Source organism: Coturnix japonica, chromosome 2 (genome assembly GCF_054131305.1).
Source record: "Coturnix japonica strain WE chromosome 2, WE-NBRP24, whole genome shotgun sequence".
Taxonomy (NCBI): Eukaryota; Metazoa; Chordata; class Aves; order Galliformes; family Phasianidae; genus Coturnix; species Coturnix japonica.
Genome location: NC_140664.1, coordinates 125,200,668 through 125,218,791, shown reverse-complemented (window position 1 = coordinate 125,218,791; position 18,124 = coordinate 125,200,668). Strand labels below are relative to the sequence as shown.

The 18,124-nt window shown below is 39.7% G+C and overlaps 1 protein-coding gene across 4 annotated transcripts in view; it reads left to right on the top strand.

Moving 5' to 3' along the window:
- The window catches only part of MKX (mohawk homeobox), a 43,127-nt gene extending 35,542 nt beyond the window's left edge, over positions 1 to 7,585 (top strand). For 3 of the 4 annotated variants that reach the window (XM_015853317.3, XM_085538764.1, XM_085538762.1), the window contains 2 exons: positions 4,409 to 4,442; positions 4,900 to 7,585. In XM_015853317.3, coding sequence (XP_015708803.3) covers positions 4,409 to 4,442; positions 4,900 to 5,086 — 221 coding nt within the window. In that variant the 3' untranslated portion in view covers positions 5,087 to 7,585. The remainder of the gene's footprint in view (positions 1 to 4,408; positions 4,443 to 4,899) is intronic. The other variant, XM_085538763.1, reaches the window with a different exon arrangement.
- Positions 7,586 to 18,124: the final 10,539 nt, after the last annotated feature.

Here is an 18,124-nt window from a genome sequence, read left to right as displayed (position 1 = left end):
CTGTATAGTATTCAGTGCCCTTTTCTCTCTGTCTCATTCTCTCATTCACACATTCTTTCCCCTCTTGGTTTCCAGCCATCTTTGCTTTGTCAGTGATACCTGATAACACAAATCAGGGTTTGTGCCAGTTGTTGCAGTTTGCCTTGAACAGTGTAGAAGAAACACTGAGTGTGGGAATGCACGAATGCTTCTTGGTCCCATGTAAGTGGTCAGTCTTTCCTTCACTGTTCCCTGCAGGGCTTTTGGCTGAGGTCAGTTCATTACCACACACATGCAGTGTTCTTTAGATCAAAATTCCTATTTCAAAGGGATAAAAAATAATTAAAATTAGCATTAGTTAGCACACCCCTAATGGTATCCAAGTATATGAAAGTTGAGTCTGGACTCAAAGAACTGTGAGGGTCTGAATTGTTCAGAAATACTTGAATGTGCTGCAACACCACGTAGCCAGAGAGCTCTTATATGTGGTAAATTGGAGCAGACACGTGTGCTACAGCATTTATACGCTGTGTTTCTTCTCCAATGCTGGATATGCTGTTTAAAAGGACACTGTGTACATATTTAGATACATATCTTCTGGGAAATTATTTGAATATTACTTCAGCAACAGTCAAATGTAATGGCAGTGCACTGGAGAAAAGTGGTATTACAGTTCAGTTTGTGGATACGTTACTTTCAAGAACACTGGGTTTTATTTGCTTTGGGTGAGCCTTTCTGATAGCAGAAGAACAAAAGATAATATTTTAACTATAGGAGAAAACCTGGAAAAGTCTGCTCTGAAATGCTTTTGACATAAATGGTCAAAGTATTGCCTAGCCATGTTGTCTTTGGACTTCTGAGACTCATTTCCATCTCTGCTAAAATGGGACTGCAGGCTACCTTGCAAGAGAGCTGTCAGGATCAGCCAGTGAATATTTATGAAGAAATTTCATGGTGAAAAAGAAATATATATATATTCTACGTGTATTATTAATAATTATGTGAGTCCTGAAAAATGCCATACTGTATCACAAAGCTGGTATTGTCCAGTGACTACACTCTTGGCACAGCATGCTACAGTAAACTGTATACTGAAAACTCATACTAATGGAAAGGTATACAAGATTCCATTTGTGAATGATTTATAGTGACTTCCTATTATAAACAAGAGGGAACAAATATCCTACACCGCTGGTTTCTTTGGGCGGATGGTGAAAGCAGAATGAGACATTCCTGGCCAGGCAAAAGCTGATTCTCTGCATACTTGCTGTGGGAGCAGAATGGAGCACCAGTAAGTGGGATCATTTATGACAGTCCCCAATTATATGTGATTGTATTTCCATTTTCATAGTGCTTTAAACTTCCCAATTGTAGACCAGGTAACAAATTTCTTTAAGCAAATGCAGGCCTTGTAACAAAAACAAGGTTTTTCTAATGCTTAATGTTAAGGATCTGCTGAGAGCCTACTAACATCCTTTCCCACATTGCTTTCTGAGACAGAAAAAATTGCTTTCATCATTAGCTAATTGATTTGGCTTTTCCTTAATATGTGATTGAGCGCAACTCTAGCTTGTTTAGGAAGTGCATTGGATTAAAGATTTTCACAGTGCTTGGAGAGGGCAGCTATGGTGCATCTTTTCAACCCTGTAAAATAGAATAAACACTTTATGTACTGGGAATGCTGTTCTTTGGTTGCATTCATTTACCAGTCTTGCCATTCTGCTTATACAGTTGAAACAGACTGCAATAGTTTTGTGTGTATTTAAAGTGTCAAAAGCATTTATCAGAAGCTTAAGTTATTAAGTGGGGTTAGAGCAGGCAGGTTGCAAAAGATGGTGAAGACTAAGCTAATGTTGGGTAAGATTCACTTCATTTCTTTTTTAATTCAGTAAGATTTGCCTTCTACCTTCCCTCTCTTGTCAGTAAAGAGCCAGACATGTCCAAGACTACAGTTCCACCAGGCTAAACTAAGCCTTCTTTATGAGTTTGGTCACGTTGGCTTGACCTGCAAGGTGTCAAGGAAGGCCTGGGAATGCTCTATCCCCTCAGAAGGCAAAAAGACATGGAGACCAACATTCATTGCAGAACTGCTTGTTTGCCTTTCTCAAAATGGTTCTCCTCATCCAAAGATGGTGATCATACTCATTTCCTTTACTAAGGTCTGTTCAGACAAATGTGAGCGCCTTGAATGCTGTGGCACTGCAAAAGGAGATATGCTATAATAGGTTTGGTATAGCAGAAAAGGATTTTTGGCAAGAAAAAGTGCATTCAAATGATGGATTGTCAGACTTCTTTGTACTAACATGCTTTTACAACACCTATTGGCAAGAGCTTTGCAAATTATCAATTATGTTTTTATTGTAATCCAGTTTCATATTTCTCGGACATAAATTATTTGTTTAAAAAATATAAAGTCTGAATGGAATAAAAGAAGATCTCTAGCAAAATTAAAGAAGGGGTAACTCTTTGGTCTTGGGTTGTGTTTTCTAGCTTTGCTACTGCTTTTTAAACTGTGGGCAAGTTGCTTTCTTTTAGAACTGGCTAAATACCACTAAAAAATATTTGCAAATACTCCTTCAAATAAACGCTGGAATTGGAATGTGTGTCACCATTCACACCTACTTTCCTCAGAAGTTTGTACAAGCAATTTTTTTGTTCATAGGAAATATTTTCCAACAGCAAAAGAAACTGACAGATGCATGAGAGAAGTGTATTTATATCCAGGTTTGCTCTGGCAACAGTGTTCTGTTACTTGCCATTTCCATTTCTATACCTACTGACCTATTCAGTCCTAAACCTCCTCTTTAACACTGTCTCTATTTAAAAATAAAAAAAAAAAAACAAAAACAAAAACAACCAGCAAACACTAAATCAAGCAGGGCTGAAAAACTGTTTGTAGCCCAGTATATTATGAAGAAGGAAACTTTTGGTGCCACTCAGTACATCTCTGCAAATTATATATATATAATTTTTTTTAATATATATTTTATTATCCTTGGTTTTCTCTTTTCTTCCTGGATTGAACTTTCCCCCCATGCAGTGATCTAGGATAGCTCAAGAGACAATGACTAAAGATATGTTGTTTTGGAACAACATATCAACCCGAGGACTTGTGGACATTTATAAATCTGTTTTGCAAAAGCATGAAGTCCTGTTAAATCAAACGGCTTGGCAAACATCTGACCAGTGAAATTACAGATGGTCTGTCTGCATTTTTTCTGGTGAGCCTGTGGTCTTTGCTGTTCACCTGCAAGCACTAGGGAACATGGCTTTGCCAAGGTGTTGGTTGTGTTGGCTGCAAGAGCAAACTGGCCACCCTTTGGTGGCGGGTGAAGCCACTTGTAACCACGAAGCTAGCAAGGGATGCTATGTGCTTTGAGATGTATTCACCTGGAAACTCTGTTTAAAGAAAAGATCAGCTTTTAATTAATAATCTGGTTGGAACCTAGCAGTAGGGTAGACTACCAGCTGGGTATCTGGCTTCATTGCTTTACGAGATTTAGGAGTTACTGCGGTCATGTAGCCACTAAAGCTCATGCTCAAGCTTTTTCTTTTGTTTGACTCATTCTCCACAGTTAGACATCAGCTTCTCATTCCCCTATAATGCGTTTCTGTGTTAGGATAGGAAGTCCACTGACTAAAGCATACAGATTTCTGCCTGGCAAATATTTCTGGCTTCTCTGCAATGCGAGGACTTAATGAATGAACAAATGTGACCCTTGATGGGAAAGTGTAGCTTACTCCTGTGATGCAATTTCACCTCCAAAGGCTGTTAGCCACGTGTGCTTGTTCCTTGTGTCCTGTTCAGCCTGCCTTTGGGACTGAGGTGCAGCCTGGGCAAGGGTAGCTTTAAAAACACACACATCATCTGTGTAGGGGTGAAAGTCCTATTTTTAGTGCATACAAGAGGGCATTCACTAAAGGGAAATGAAACTGGGTTTTATTTTTAGTTTTTGTAATTCCTTATGTCCTTGGGATTTATGTACTGAAAAACTCACTCCATCACCCAGCAAAATGTAGGTGAACTTCCAGGATCAGCATTATTCTCACTATTGCCAATAAAACACGGGGCCACTCCAGGGTGCTCTGGGCAGGATTCAGCACTGGTCTTGTTAGTGTGGTGCTGGAGAAGCTCAGCAAACTCTGCCCCAGCACACCCTATTCTTACATAGCTGTGGCACAGGAGCCTCCCCATGGCTGAAATTTCTCCACAGTGGGTTTTTTTGACTCATGTCTGCTTCAACCTCAATATGGATTTCTCCAGAGAGGCACTTGAGTGAAGTCGACCCTTTATATGTGTCCAAAGAAAGTGTGGTTTTGGTATCAATTTTGGAATTAATCTGGAGTTATTTTTCTATTTGCCTATTTCATGAATTTGCTTGTTTAAAAACTACTGGAAGAAAAATAGATGTATTTTTTTCTTTTTCAGAAACTCTGGAGAATGGACCAAATAAGTGTGAAAGGTGAGTAAGGAAACATGCTATTTCCCTGTACGATTATTATTACAGTTTTCCTAACATCACTTAGCTGCTATGTAGATGACAGAATCATAGAATGGTTTGGGTTGGAAGGGACCTTTAAGATCATCTGGTTCCAACCCCCTGCTATATATATATATTCCTCTAGATCAGGTTGCTCACAGCCCCATCCAGCCTGGCCTTGAATGCTGCTAGGGAGGGATCATCCACATCCTCACTGGGCAACCTGTTCAGTGTCTCACCACCCTCACAGTAACGAATTTCTTCCCAGTATCTAGACTAAATCTACCTTCCTCCAGTTTAAAGCCATTTCCCCTTGTCGTGTCATTACATGTCTACAAAAAGTCCTTCCCCAGCTTTCCTGTAGGCTCCTTTCAGCTATGGGAAGTAGCTACTGCTGTGTAAGCTGTGTATGTAACTGTTTGTTATTGCTTGAATCTAGCGCAGCTAACAGAAAAGGAACCAGCAAAGATGAAACGTACTGGAAGGAGATCAACGCAGCCATGGCCCTAACAAACCTCGCCCAAGGGAAGGACAAACTGCAGGGAACTACCAGCTGCATCATCCAGAAATCCTCACATATATCAGAAGTAAAGACTGTTAAAGTGCCATTAGTCCAGCAGTTTTAAAGAGATGAGTTACTTTTTTCTTGTCAAGCGGACGTTTTCCTCACAGGATTGGTTTCAGCAAAATCAGATTCACAGATATGAGGCAGACATGGAAAATAGGTCCCTTCTTACAGTACAGTCAGTTTGAAAAAACAGTGTTCCTTCAGATTCTGACGTTTTCATTGTATTAAATGAAATGTTCAACTGCTTCTATAAAAGGCATGTAAATTATATAAAAAAAACAAACCTGTTTTTATCAAAACATTAACTTATTTTATGTTAATCAAAGTGCGCATAAGGTGTTTGCATTGCTATTACAGTAAGTGCCTTGCTTTCCAAAAATAAGCTATAACGTGGGCATAGTACAACAGTATTATGCCTCAAAATGACAATGCCATAATGCTTAAACTTTGTGTATTATTCCAAGTGGGCTTAAGCAGCCTAGGGCTAAACACATTACTGCTGAATGCCCTGGAGAATTGTGCATAATAGACTTGAACAAATTGACAAGTCTTAATAAAATTGTTACATCATTTTTTTTCTCTCTTTTTTAATCAACAGTGTTATAAAAATTGTACAGTATGTTTTGTCAAAGTGACATTGAGATTGTTATGCATGTTTCTTACCTGTATATGCAGTATATTAAAATACCAAAATCATTCCTTTGGAAAGTGCAATACTTTAGAACACACAAATTTAGGAAATAAGTTAATTGTTCAGATCATTTTGAACTTACACATGTGCTCCCAGCCATGTTGCTTGTTAAAGATTTCTAGTTGAGAAGGTTCTAGCCAGACTAGCTGTAAAGTCCATTTTCTATTGTTCTAAAGCTCTGCTAGTGACTTACAGAAGTTTTTATATGAGTAAGCAAAGTCAATCTCTTCTTGTACAAAACTGAATCTATAGTGCCATTTATTATTTGCAGTGGAACTCAAAAACGTTTCCATGGTGGAAATTGTTACTTCAAAGTGTTTTAAATGTTTTTGTTTTCTGTTTTTTGTTTTTTTTTATTGTAGGTACTGCATAGATGAGGACAGTTGACTGACAGTTCACATTTCAGTGAGAAAAAGCTGTAGTGTAAACTATCAAAGCCCACAGTAGTAACACAAATGAGACTTGAAACATTGAAAAATCCCGGCGTTCAATGTTGGAGGGTTTTAAATAGATACTAAAATGTATTAAATGTCACATCTCTATACTTGACTGCTGTTGAGCGTAATAACTATCAAAAAGCCCAGCTTATTTTAAGGGTTTTCTTGGGCGTACAAGTTATTCTTAAATCATATAACAATAGTCTAATGAGGTTTACAGTGCTTGAATGGAATTTAAATGACAGCAATTTACAGTGGCAAAGCCAAATACGATTTATACTGAATCAGTTACAGAAAACTGGAAAAGAGCTGTTTGTTGCTAGGAATTGGATATTTTTCTTCCTGTGGTTATCCTGTCAGGTTTTTTCCTATTTATCCCTCTCCCCATTCCTCTTTCATGAGCCATCAACGAACAAGATAAGACTTCAGTCCTGCTCCCACTGAGTTCAATGGCCAAATTCCCACTTCATTGGAAGCAGGACTGTGCTGATGATTAAACTAAACTTGCAAGAATAGGTTGTTACAGTTGCACTAAAATAGTCAAGACACATTGCAAGTATCAGCCTTGGTGCGACTTCTTAGGAAACTTCTTGATGTAACATAACATGTTGTTGGGTTTATTTAGTGTACAATGAAAATGATTTGATATAAGAATATTTTGTACATATATATTTTTACTTTGTTTTCTAAATTGCTGATTTGCATTGACTTAAAGTGCCAAGCGAGAAATGTATGTTGTCATGACTGTATGAACAGTTGAAGTATATGTTTTACTGACTTGCATCATTATGTGTCTAAGATTCCGTGACATTAATTTTTGATACTTTACTGGATTTTGACATAATAATGTGAGTTTATAACTAATAGCAGAGAGTTAATACTTCACTTTTGTTCATACTATTATAAGTTATTCTGGTATTAAATATTTTGTGAAAATAAATTGATGGTTTTGACAAACTTTTCTGTTAGGAATATTCACAGTGTTTTTGTCTGCATAAATGACAACAACATTTGTCATGTAAAAATGGTACCTTTGGTGACTTCTCTGGAGCAAAACTGGAGAAGACAAGCCATACTATAAACTTGTTCATGGTTCTTTCTTTAAAATGATCAAAGCACAAAGAATAATCTGTAATACACATCAAGTGGGTTTTAAATTTAAGAAATACTTGGCATAATTTCTTGTTACCATTTCCTTTAATTTATTTTTTTTTCTACTGCTGCTTTAGAGTTTTCTGAAAACACAAATTCTAATGAATTATTTGTGTGTCTTTTTTTAAATAACAAGAATCATGATCAGTGCTGAGCCAACAGCTAATGAAGACTCAATAATTATTTATGATATTGGAAAAACAAACATTATTACTATAGCTCTTCTTTGTTTCAACATATGTAACCATTTTAGTAAAATAAATAACTGCAAACAACATATTGCTGGTTTGAATTAAATGTTCATTTATCTCTCCTTAGTCATTTGCATTTCTGGTTTCCTTTTAGAGGCAGGATTACTCTATAATGTGATATAAGCCTGAGACAGGCAAAGAAAAACAGGAATGTCTCATACAACAGCTACAACCACTAAGCTGTAGTTCTCACTTTGTGGCCTCACAATGAAGCAGCTAAACCAAGGAGAGCGAGAGCAAAGCCCCAGGCCAACATACAGAGCATTCTGGGGACATCTGATTATTTGGTGTCTTGGACTTAACTAAGTTCTAACTTGAAGTTTTGGTGAAGGACAGTACCTGGATTTGGATGCCCACGTGTAAAATGCATAAAGTAACCACTGCACTGTTGGGTTAGAAGATGTGGAAGAGTTGATATCACCTCTGTACTGTGCAAAGAATGGATTTAACTTAGGTACAGATAGTCCACACGCGGGCCTAAACCTGTTTCTTCATTATCCCTTCATTAAGCTAATTTTTCAGTATGTGCCCTGGTGCTTTATCCACCTGAACTATCCACCAGTGCAGATACACTGAGCATGAGATGCTACTACAGAAAGCAGTCTTGATGATAAAAATGAGTGGGATTGCTGATAGTCATGAACAGCCAGAACTCACCAGTGCTTCACGTCTTAGTCACAACTTCCCCATTTAAAATGGCAGCTCTGGCAAAGTAAGGATCCCAGTGTTGACAAGAAGCAGTTGCAACAGCAGAGATTTTGCTGTTCCAGGTGCCCACTTGCTCTGTAGTGAAGAGAAGAGTGTAGTTGTCTCCTAGCACAGCCACCTTTCTCACATACACCATGATTTTCATTACTGTGAAATCTCAATGTTTTGCAATGAAGTCCTTCAACTCAACTTGCCCTTTCACACTGTCCTTAGGTGTGATTATGCTTTCTTACACCTTGGCCTCCTACTTGAAGGAGAATGGAGCCTGGACTGAAGATGTCAGACACTCAAGTACTCCAGAAAGCTCTAAAGTTCAATTCAGAAGTCACAGTAATAGCTTTAATTATGGCAGATTGCTGTTTAATTCCTGTTTTACTATGAACAATCTGGGAGACTCTTGGAGAATCAGAATGAACCTCAAGGGGTACCAGGTTCCTAATCTAGCAAATCCAAACAGTTTTATTCACATACTAGTTGCAGGCTGTCTCTTGCCAGCTCTGAGCTATCTGGGTAAAAAAAGTGTTCTAGTTCAGAAACAAGTAGCCGCCTTAATATGGCATCGAGCCTGTGCTGCTAAACCAAGATCCTCAGCAGGGCATGGATTGGACTCAGGACAGTCTGAGTATGTCTGTATAACTTATGGAGCATTGCTTAGTCTATGCCTGCACTTGCCCATAGAAATTTCCTCAAATTTTTCTGGTCTCCGGTTAGCACTTCAAAAAGGACGACATTACTGCCCTACATGGCTGAACTGTTGTGTGGATGGACAGGGCCAGCTGGAAGCTGCTCTGGTGAAATATCTACCTAGATTAGCTACCTAAGGCAGGAAAGTGATGAAGCATGATGCAAAGGGCTGAATTGTCTGAAAGCACAATTTTAACACTGCCTGGATGTGAGCTCATGTTGTATGAGTTGGTTTGCCAGACACTGAGTGTACTCAGTCTTTGTTAGTAGCAAAACTGCAACCCACCTTGAGGCTTTCACAGTGCTGCGTTGCTGAGCCAGAGTTTTGGTTTGGGCCCCATCTTGAAACTCATCTTGTTTAACAAGAAGGGAGGAGCTGGCTCCCTTGTGACAAGAAGAAAAAAAATTGGGAAAAGAGACATCAATGCCTAATGCAACAGAAAAAAAAAAAATCTCCAAAGTCCTAAATGTTGCTGTTATGTCAGCTTGGGTTATTGGCAGTGGAAGTGGTTATTGGCAGCGGAAGTTAGACCTGGCTCAAGGCTAATATAACTCACACACCTGACTTTTTAAAAGGAGCTGAGATCTGGTTTCTTTAGGGATGGGCTTTTTTTCATTTGTGGTGTTGGTCCCTTCTTCAGGTTTCCTTAACCTTCCTTCCAGCCTGTTTTGGACTTAATTCTCTTTCTTTCTTCCTGCCTGAAAAGTCTCCTGTTACATTCAGAGAGCAATGGGATCCTTCATGCCAAAGTTCATACTTCTGTCTGGCTTTGCAGCTTCTAGCACTACATAGGTGAAGGATGCATATATGATTCAACAAGTCAATGTTCAGCGGTGAAGTCTAATATCTTCCTTCTCCCAGCCTGGGGTCAGTGAACATATGAAGTCCCAGGAGTGTACAGTGGAGGCTCTTCAACCAACAAGCTCTACCGTCTATCACTTCACTCCTAACTACTACTACTTTTGGCTATCTTAACTCCCAAAAGGACCGTCAATTTAACCATAACTACCTAGGAACTGCCAAGTCTCATTTTATGAGCTGCTGTTGAGAGTTTAGCTATTTAAGGCTGATTTTAAACAATTTTTATTGGTACTTCGTGGCATGTGCCTGATTTACAATGCTGTAAATAACCACAAATTAGGGACATTTCTTTCTTTACGGTAAACGCACATTATCTTGAGTGTAAGAAAAGACACCTTGTTTGTGAAAAGCTAGACTACAGGCCATGTTCTGTTGCAAGCTTCCAGTATGAGCCTTGGGAATCCTCATCCAGGGTTTGGTCCACTTCAGGGTGCTGACATTCTCCTCTGGGGGATGCTCTAAACACTGTGGAATATGAGTGGATGATGAGATGAGGATCATACCAACAAGATGTTCCTCAGTGCTCACCCTGCTGCTATGAGATTCTGAAGGCAGGAGAGGGCAGTTTTCTAAGTGGCACCCTCAGTTTGCTGCTCTTAGAGAACTTTAGGCATCTGAGGTTACTATCATTGCAATCTGCATCTTGGACAAATGTCACAGAGCAGGCATCACCTTCTGCAGCACTTCAATTTCTTCATTGGCTGCAACAGGAAAACAAGCTTCTCACTGAGACTATATGTCCAAACCAGACACGGCTCAAGTCAGAGGAAACAAGAAAAAGATGTTAAATCATAAACCACAAAGAGACCTGCTGGACTTAGGTCAGCACTATCTATCTTTCTCTGTATCATCAGCTGAGGAGCACACTGAAGCACATGAAAAAAAATTTAAAAAATAATAATAATAATAATAATTTCGAGAAGGGGAAAATATCTCTATCCAGCTGAAAAACGAAGTTCTGTTCTAGTACAATACTTTGTGGATATAAATGTTCAGATGTAAGATGTTTCACACAGCAGCATCCTTGTGGCTTGGAAATGTTTAACAAATCTGTCTCATCCTCCTCATGAGTGTGAGGATGATAATTGTCACTCCAAGAAGTGTTGCATTCCTTTTTCATGCCCTTTAAGTAAATTGACAGCCAGACCCTGAGACCCATGGATCTTGTTCATACCTGTTGAATGCAAATAACTGAGAAAGCAAGAGAAAGCAAAGGTGTGAGGCTGAAGATAGCATCTGTGTCTCTTAAAAAGAGAGTATAATAGCACTAATAAATATATTTCTCAGCTGGTGTAAAAGAAACCAGAAGGCTCGGCGTGGTCCAGGATTTGATGCCACATTTTACTGGCAGTGAAACCAAATTTTAAAAATGTGGAAACAAACAAATGTCAGCGACCATCCACATTTTGAGATGTGAACCAAGAAGTGCCTTAGCTTCTTCCACTCCTCCAATCTCCAGACTATGTTCCTGAAGCTGGTGTCTGCTTCTGACATGTGTGGGCAGCAGAAGGATCTTCTTGAGGACAGCTTGCCCAGGCTGGCATCATTGAATGATGTCCAGGGCTAAATCAGAGGGTACTCAACTAGAAAGTCTGGTGCTTTTGTCACTTTGAAGTGTATATAAAACCATCCTTTGATCGAGGATCAAAGATTTCAACACATTTCTGTAACTGCTATCTCCAAGGCTACTTGCAATAGGAGTGCTTACTATGTAAACAACTGTAAATACTTCTTCACATGATGCAATTGATATTGAAAATCTTCCCAAAAGCATCGATTACATTTCCTTTCAGGAACAAAAATACAGGAAGGTTACAATCTCTTCAGTTTCCTAATGGGCAGCTAAGTTGGGAACTCTATACCCAATTCATAAGATGAAATACTCCCTATATCTGTTTCACAAAGACATGTACCAGCATGAGAGTGGGATCTGGTGGAACCTGGATTTACAACTGGAAATCAAATACAAGTGTGTGGAAATGTTATTATGTAAACTAATACTGAGCTACTTGCACCATTCCCTCAACAGAATGGTAGCATGGAAATCAAATACCAAGTGTAATTTTTTTTTAAACCTGTTCTATGAGAATGAAAAGAAAAACAGTCCTGTGTAGGATGAAGAGGACTCAGACCTTTTCACTTGTGAAGATTTAAATGTCACAACCCCTGGGCTGAATTCAACGAAACCAATGGATTTGATGTTAGGATATCATTTTGATGAATCCCGCCACTCATGCAGGACACACACTCCAGAGAGGCAGTAGTTCAGGATCCGGCAGAGCAACAAGGCTGCACATGCTGGTGATTCAGCATCATCTACCCTGAAACACTGCTGCACGAACCCAGAGAGCAAAGAAGTCCCACTCATCTGCATTTCCCCTACTACCACATTGACAACCACACTGACTCTGGTTGGCTTTTGTCAGTTTTACATGCTATTCTGATAAATAACAGAGGATATAACCTGTAGCTGAAATTACCACTGAGATTGTTTTAAAAAAAAGCCCTAAAAACTCTTCCTCAGAGAAGTTACCAGGGACTCATGGTCAAAAATCATAGAATCACAAAATCATTAAGGTTGGAAAAGATTGCTTAGACCAACCCATCACCACCATGCCCTCTAAACCATGTCCCTAAGTACCACATTTATGGCCTTTGTAGAAGTATGGATGAAAGGCTTCCACAGAGGTCTGTCCTTCGTTGGTTTTGTTCAATATTTTTAAAATAGCTTGGTTAGTGGAATAAGGCAGAGGTTCCCTGGCTGCAGGATATGTGCTATTCATTTCATGAAACCAGTTTATAGGGGACATACAGCTCTGAAAAGATCTCTCACTGCTGCTGCCAGGATATACTCCTTCTGCTTCTACTGCTTGTCATGGTGGTGTAGAAGAAAGCGGAGCTGTTGCACTGCAGAATCTTGTTATTTTTTTGTTCTCAAATAGGTGCTCCTTGCCAGTACATGAGAAGGCAGTGTTGCTCAAAATCACTCTGACAAAATGTAGGAATTACCTGAAAAATAACAGAATTTATAGGCTAGATAGAGAAGGCCTGAGGAAAAAAAAAATGTTGAAGTGCTCAAAGCTTGGGGAGATAGCTGGGAATTCTTCAGAAATTTACAGATGATTATGAATTGAACATGATCCAAAATCATCCTGCTGTTACAAAATTATAATAAATAAAGAAATAAAAATAATAATCAATAAAAAATAAATAAACAAAGAAATGCCATACGGAATTGTATTTTTAGGTGTATGGGACATGTAAATTAACTCTTCCACACTACTGAGTTATGCTGAGGTTGCACTGAACCGTGAGTGTTAAGCATTGCTCCTAATGGAGGTAAAAACGAACAGGAGGAGCCTATAGTCATTGGATTAGGAGCAAACAAGATCTAAGAGGAAAAATTGATTGATCTTAGATTATTAAGTATAGAGAAGATGGAAATCCTCAAATATATGTGGCCAGCAGGAAGATGAAGGGGATATTCTTTGTATTACAGCTAAGAAACAAGGGGTTTTAATTGCAGCACAAGAGATGGTAGGTTCATTACTGGGTAGATTATGTCAATGAAAGAAGAGGGATTAGATGGAAAAGCATTGGAATATGTTACCTATGTGGGTGGTAGACTTTCCATTGCTGAAGCTTTTTCTTAAGAACAAGTTAGAAACATATTAATCAGGAGTTAAATAGGTGTAATTGATCCTACTTTGGGGCAGGTTGGCCTCTTGAGGTTGCCTTCTCACTCTTATTTTCCATTTCAGCAGTCTGCCTTATAAACACGGCATGGAATTCTGCTGTTCAGTAGATGGTTAAAAGAGTGAATAGCAGCTGGTTTATTCCGCTGTTTTTAGGAGGTATGTTTACATTCCAGGCGTAAGAGTGGAGGGGAAGGACAGCGAGTTCTGATCCCACCAGCCAGCCAGCAGAAGAGACTGGGCAGACATCCATTGGAGGCTGTTTAACTTTCCCAGTCTTTCGGAGGCTAACATGAAGGACAAAGGTGGTTCCCAGATGGAAGGCAACAACAGACTTGATAAACATGGAAGCTGACAGAGAGGGATGCACATTTAACATGAAAGTTAAAATTGCCAAAAGAAAGCTAGGAAATTTCCAGTTAGGTGCAATGGAACAACTCCTGAAAGATCTCTGAGCTCTGTAAGTGCTTTTGGCCTCCACAGAAAATACTTGGGCAGAAACCCTCCAGAAGGTATGTTTGTTTTGAGCAGAACCTGGAGTTCCTGCGCTGAGCTTTCTGAAGGCCACATTGCAGGATTAGCCTATATTCCCCCTATTCAGTGTCATGGGAGACTGAACATTTGCACTGTGTTCTGGAGTCTAACACAGGCAGGCAGACCACAAAGAAAAACACGGGAATAGATCCTACGAGCTGCTTCAAATAACACTTGCTCCAGAGCCTCTGGGCGATTGCTGAGAAATTCTAGTTTCACAAAAGATGCCAACAAGGGAAGAAATTATTTCACAGTTTACCTCGAGCTTCAAAAGGGGTGGCTGAACATGTTAACTGACACCCTTTCTGACAGGCTGGTTTGTGGTCAATGCCGCTAACTAACAGGAAAACAAATGCCTGTAGTCCAAGTCAGGAATTGTGCCACAAAGCCAAGGAAATTGCTGCGGGAGAATCCCCAGAGCCGCGCTGTGAAAGCGCGCCGGCAGGATATTTAAAAAACATCAGGAATGTTCCTTACACGACAAGATGGATCATTCAGAAGTAAGGCTCTGCTGGGTATGAAAAAACTTGGTATATAAACTCAAAGGGACACTTTTGATTTGTTTCTAGGTATGAGCAGCTTACTTGAGAAAGAAACGAGTGGATAGGGAAAGTCAAACGGCTCACAAAGATGGAGGCTGAGCCAGAAATAGAAAGAGGGAAAGAAAATCAGAGCCCATGAGTCTCGCATGTATTCATTATGATAAAATGTTGGGTTTTTGCAAGCACCTGCAATTCCATTATCCAAAGAGATAAACAATCCCTTTTGATACAAAAGAGACAAGAATTTTATTACCATTCTATCAGATCCAGTGACCAGTGCAAATACAATTTCCCTTCTCTGCCAACTACATGATTCACAAGGTGTTCGCTGCAAAGGCTGACAATCCAACTGCGCTGAAGGCTGAGCTATTCTTGATGCAAAGGACTCTCATAAGTGGTCAGAAACATTCAGGAGGACGATGAAACGCGAAACAGATCCAAATGTAGCCTGATAGAAACAGGCTTTGGCTTTCAAGGTAGAAAAGAGAAATAAAACAGATATTGCTAAGGAAGGCTGATTATTAAAGCGAACTACTGCATGCTAAGAGCCAGATGTCCTAGATCTGAAAGATCTGACCAACACCAGACATGATCTGTTAACGACAGAACATGGACACCTCACTCACCTCCACTTTGCAACAGAGATTAAAGAGGCTCTGATCATGATTTCAGTGAGACTGTAGGCCTATCTTTTTTTAGGCCAACATCCATTTTCTCATATTAAGATTCTGCATCTTTAACAAAAGTTGCAAAAACTGACATAAAAGCATACCTATGTGCAGAATGAGAGAAATGTCTTATAAGATTCTTACAGGAACTACACATAACACTGATGCTGTTATTTGTCTCTTGACACCAGCTTTTCATTAAATGGCTCTTGAGAGGACCGTCAGCATCAGAATGAAGAAGAGAAACATAATTATCTACAAACAGTCCTTTTAGAAATTAGAGTCTGGATGTCTGTGATGACACTTTTCTCTATTATTTCTCAAAATTGTTGGACCTCCTGCTTTCCAGTCTACCAGCAAAAGCAACACGATAGTGAAGGTTCCAGTTCCTGTCAATCATTATCATTATTATTTAGTTACTTTCCAAGAGCTACTGAGTTAATATACAGACTTCACTTCTCAGATAAACACGAGTCTAAATCAACACTGCCTTATAGAACAGGGGAAAGTGTAAAGCCCTAAGCCATCACAGTACATTTATTTGCAGCTTTTTTTCCTCCCTCATCACTCTCCCCAACCTGCATTTACCACTTCACAGAGGAAGTCTTCTCAGGGCTAGGTTGGCTTTTACAGAACCCTGTTCAATAGCACACTGCCTTACATTGAGACTTCTTTGGGACAATGTTTACTACTATAAGCTCCCTCAAGATTTAAGCACAGTTGGATCTTGATTTACAAAGGCACTGACTGTGCTGTTTATTTCCATTGAATGGAAGCTGCATTTTTTGTTGATGTCATGGGGGGAAAAGGCTTCAAAGGAAAAGCTATGAACACATGGATAAGATTTGTATTTTGAGTGCTGCTGAATATTTGTGTAGACAAAAGGATGGTGCTTTTGAGATAACACTGGAGCTCCATGTAGGGCCTGAAAGCATAATAGCCAGAACTGAATGGAGCCTTGAAACACAGATCCAAACCCTCAACCAGCATTCATGATGCAGCCAAGAGAGGCTTTTAGTTACTTTTGCATGCCATTGAGGGCAAGAATTCATTTACTCCTAATATATAAATACACACACACAAGACACTAAGTAATATCCTGCTGATCCAAAATGCTCTGTGGGCCTCACACCCTCCCCGCCAGCTCTTCCGTTCTGGAATGGCGCAGCCCTGGGGTACGTAACTGAGAAATCTCTGCTTCAGACAGGGGAGAAAGCTTCATGAATCACCAAACAACACTTCTCAGGTGGGAAAAGCACATTCTTTTTCCTCTATGTGGAATTAGAAAAATATGTGTAGAAGTAAAGCCCTGAAAGCCCCAAGAGAGCAATTGCTCTTTTTTCTTTCTTTCTCAGTTTTGTGGAGCTTGTGAGTTTTGGGGTGGTTTAATTAAAGGTCTTAAAATTCTTTAACACTAGCATTCGAATGCTTCATATTTTTCCTCAGACTCGCAGAGTTTCCGTCCTCCTCTCCCTCTCTCTCTTATGTCACTTTCACTCTGCAATAAAACAATTGAATCACACACTGGTACATAAATATTGGCAGATTTTTAGGTTTGCTGTTTTTTTCACTCAGCCTATTGGGCAACCAGCCTAGAAAGGCTAAGTTATTTGCCAGAGTTTGAATTTCTGGCAAACAGTGCAAATCCAGTACAAATCTCAAATCATATTTTAGGAATGCCGTGCTCCTACCGCACCTTTCCAACTCTTTTCTCTGTGCACTAATGACTATTACGGGGAAATGCGTTCCAGAAATGTGAAAATCAATGTAGTGGGAAATGTACCAAAACCACCTTTCCACTTATACAATCTCAGTTGTCCAAGAAACACAATTAATTAGTGTTATTGAGCTGTTTAGCTCCCCAATAAAAGCTTCTTGAGTTATTATATGAAGAACCATTGGTACCAGAGACTTCATGCTGAAGTAATTAATGGAAGTTGATTATATTCTGACAAGTTAAACACACGTTTGTTTGATATTACACACACATGGAAAACACATGCGCTATTGAGCTCAGTACATAGGAGTTTAGATTAATGGTGTTGATGAATTATGTGGAGATTATATACTTTGCAGACACATAATGGACTTGATTTTGAAAAGCAGGGTTTCATTTTGCTCCTGCAATTTTGAGGGTGTGAATAATTGCAGGTGATTTTCTAACAGCTAGACATCTCACTGCCTCGTGGAATTCCTTCGGGCAGAGGTCATGCCTGCTCTGTGCAAGGCACCATGAGGCACTGGGAGAGCTCGTGCAGACATGTGAAAGCAACCTGTAGTGGCATTATGTGCTGGGAACCCAGTGACCATCAAGGACACGTTTCATGCACAGCTGTGGCAGAGGATTTGGAGCTTTCAAGAAATACTCTCTCTTTCCAAGGCTGGGGACATGTTATGAGCCTGGTGTTCATCTCAGCTCCAAAAGGGGATGGAGGAGGCTGTCACAGGGTTTTCTTCTACCATCAGAAAGAGGCTGGTGACAGGTCTTGAGGCCAGCTGCTGAAGCATTTTCCATAGGACATTATCTGGTTAGAACTAACATGAGACCCTACCTCTTGGTGTCTTTCTCTTGTGGCTCTATCTGAAGGTTAAGTGGATGTCACTGGTGTGAGATCCTGATGTCAGTGTATCATGGTTGCAGGATACAGCTGGAAGGATAAAGAACAGCTTCAAATGGGAGGCTGGATCCAGGGAGGAAAAGTAAGCCCAGAGCAAAAGGAGCATCCTCTCCTGAGAACAGCTCCTGCTGAGCCCCTATGGTGTGATTCAGTTTGAGACACCAAATTTAGGAGTGTAAATAAAAGTTTCCATGTGAGACAGGCACTTAAATTCCCACCTATATGATGGAGATCACATCCAAACTGCCAGTGAG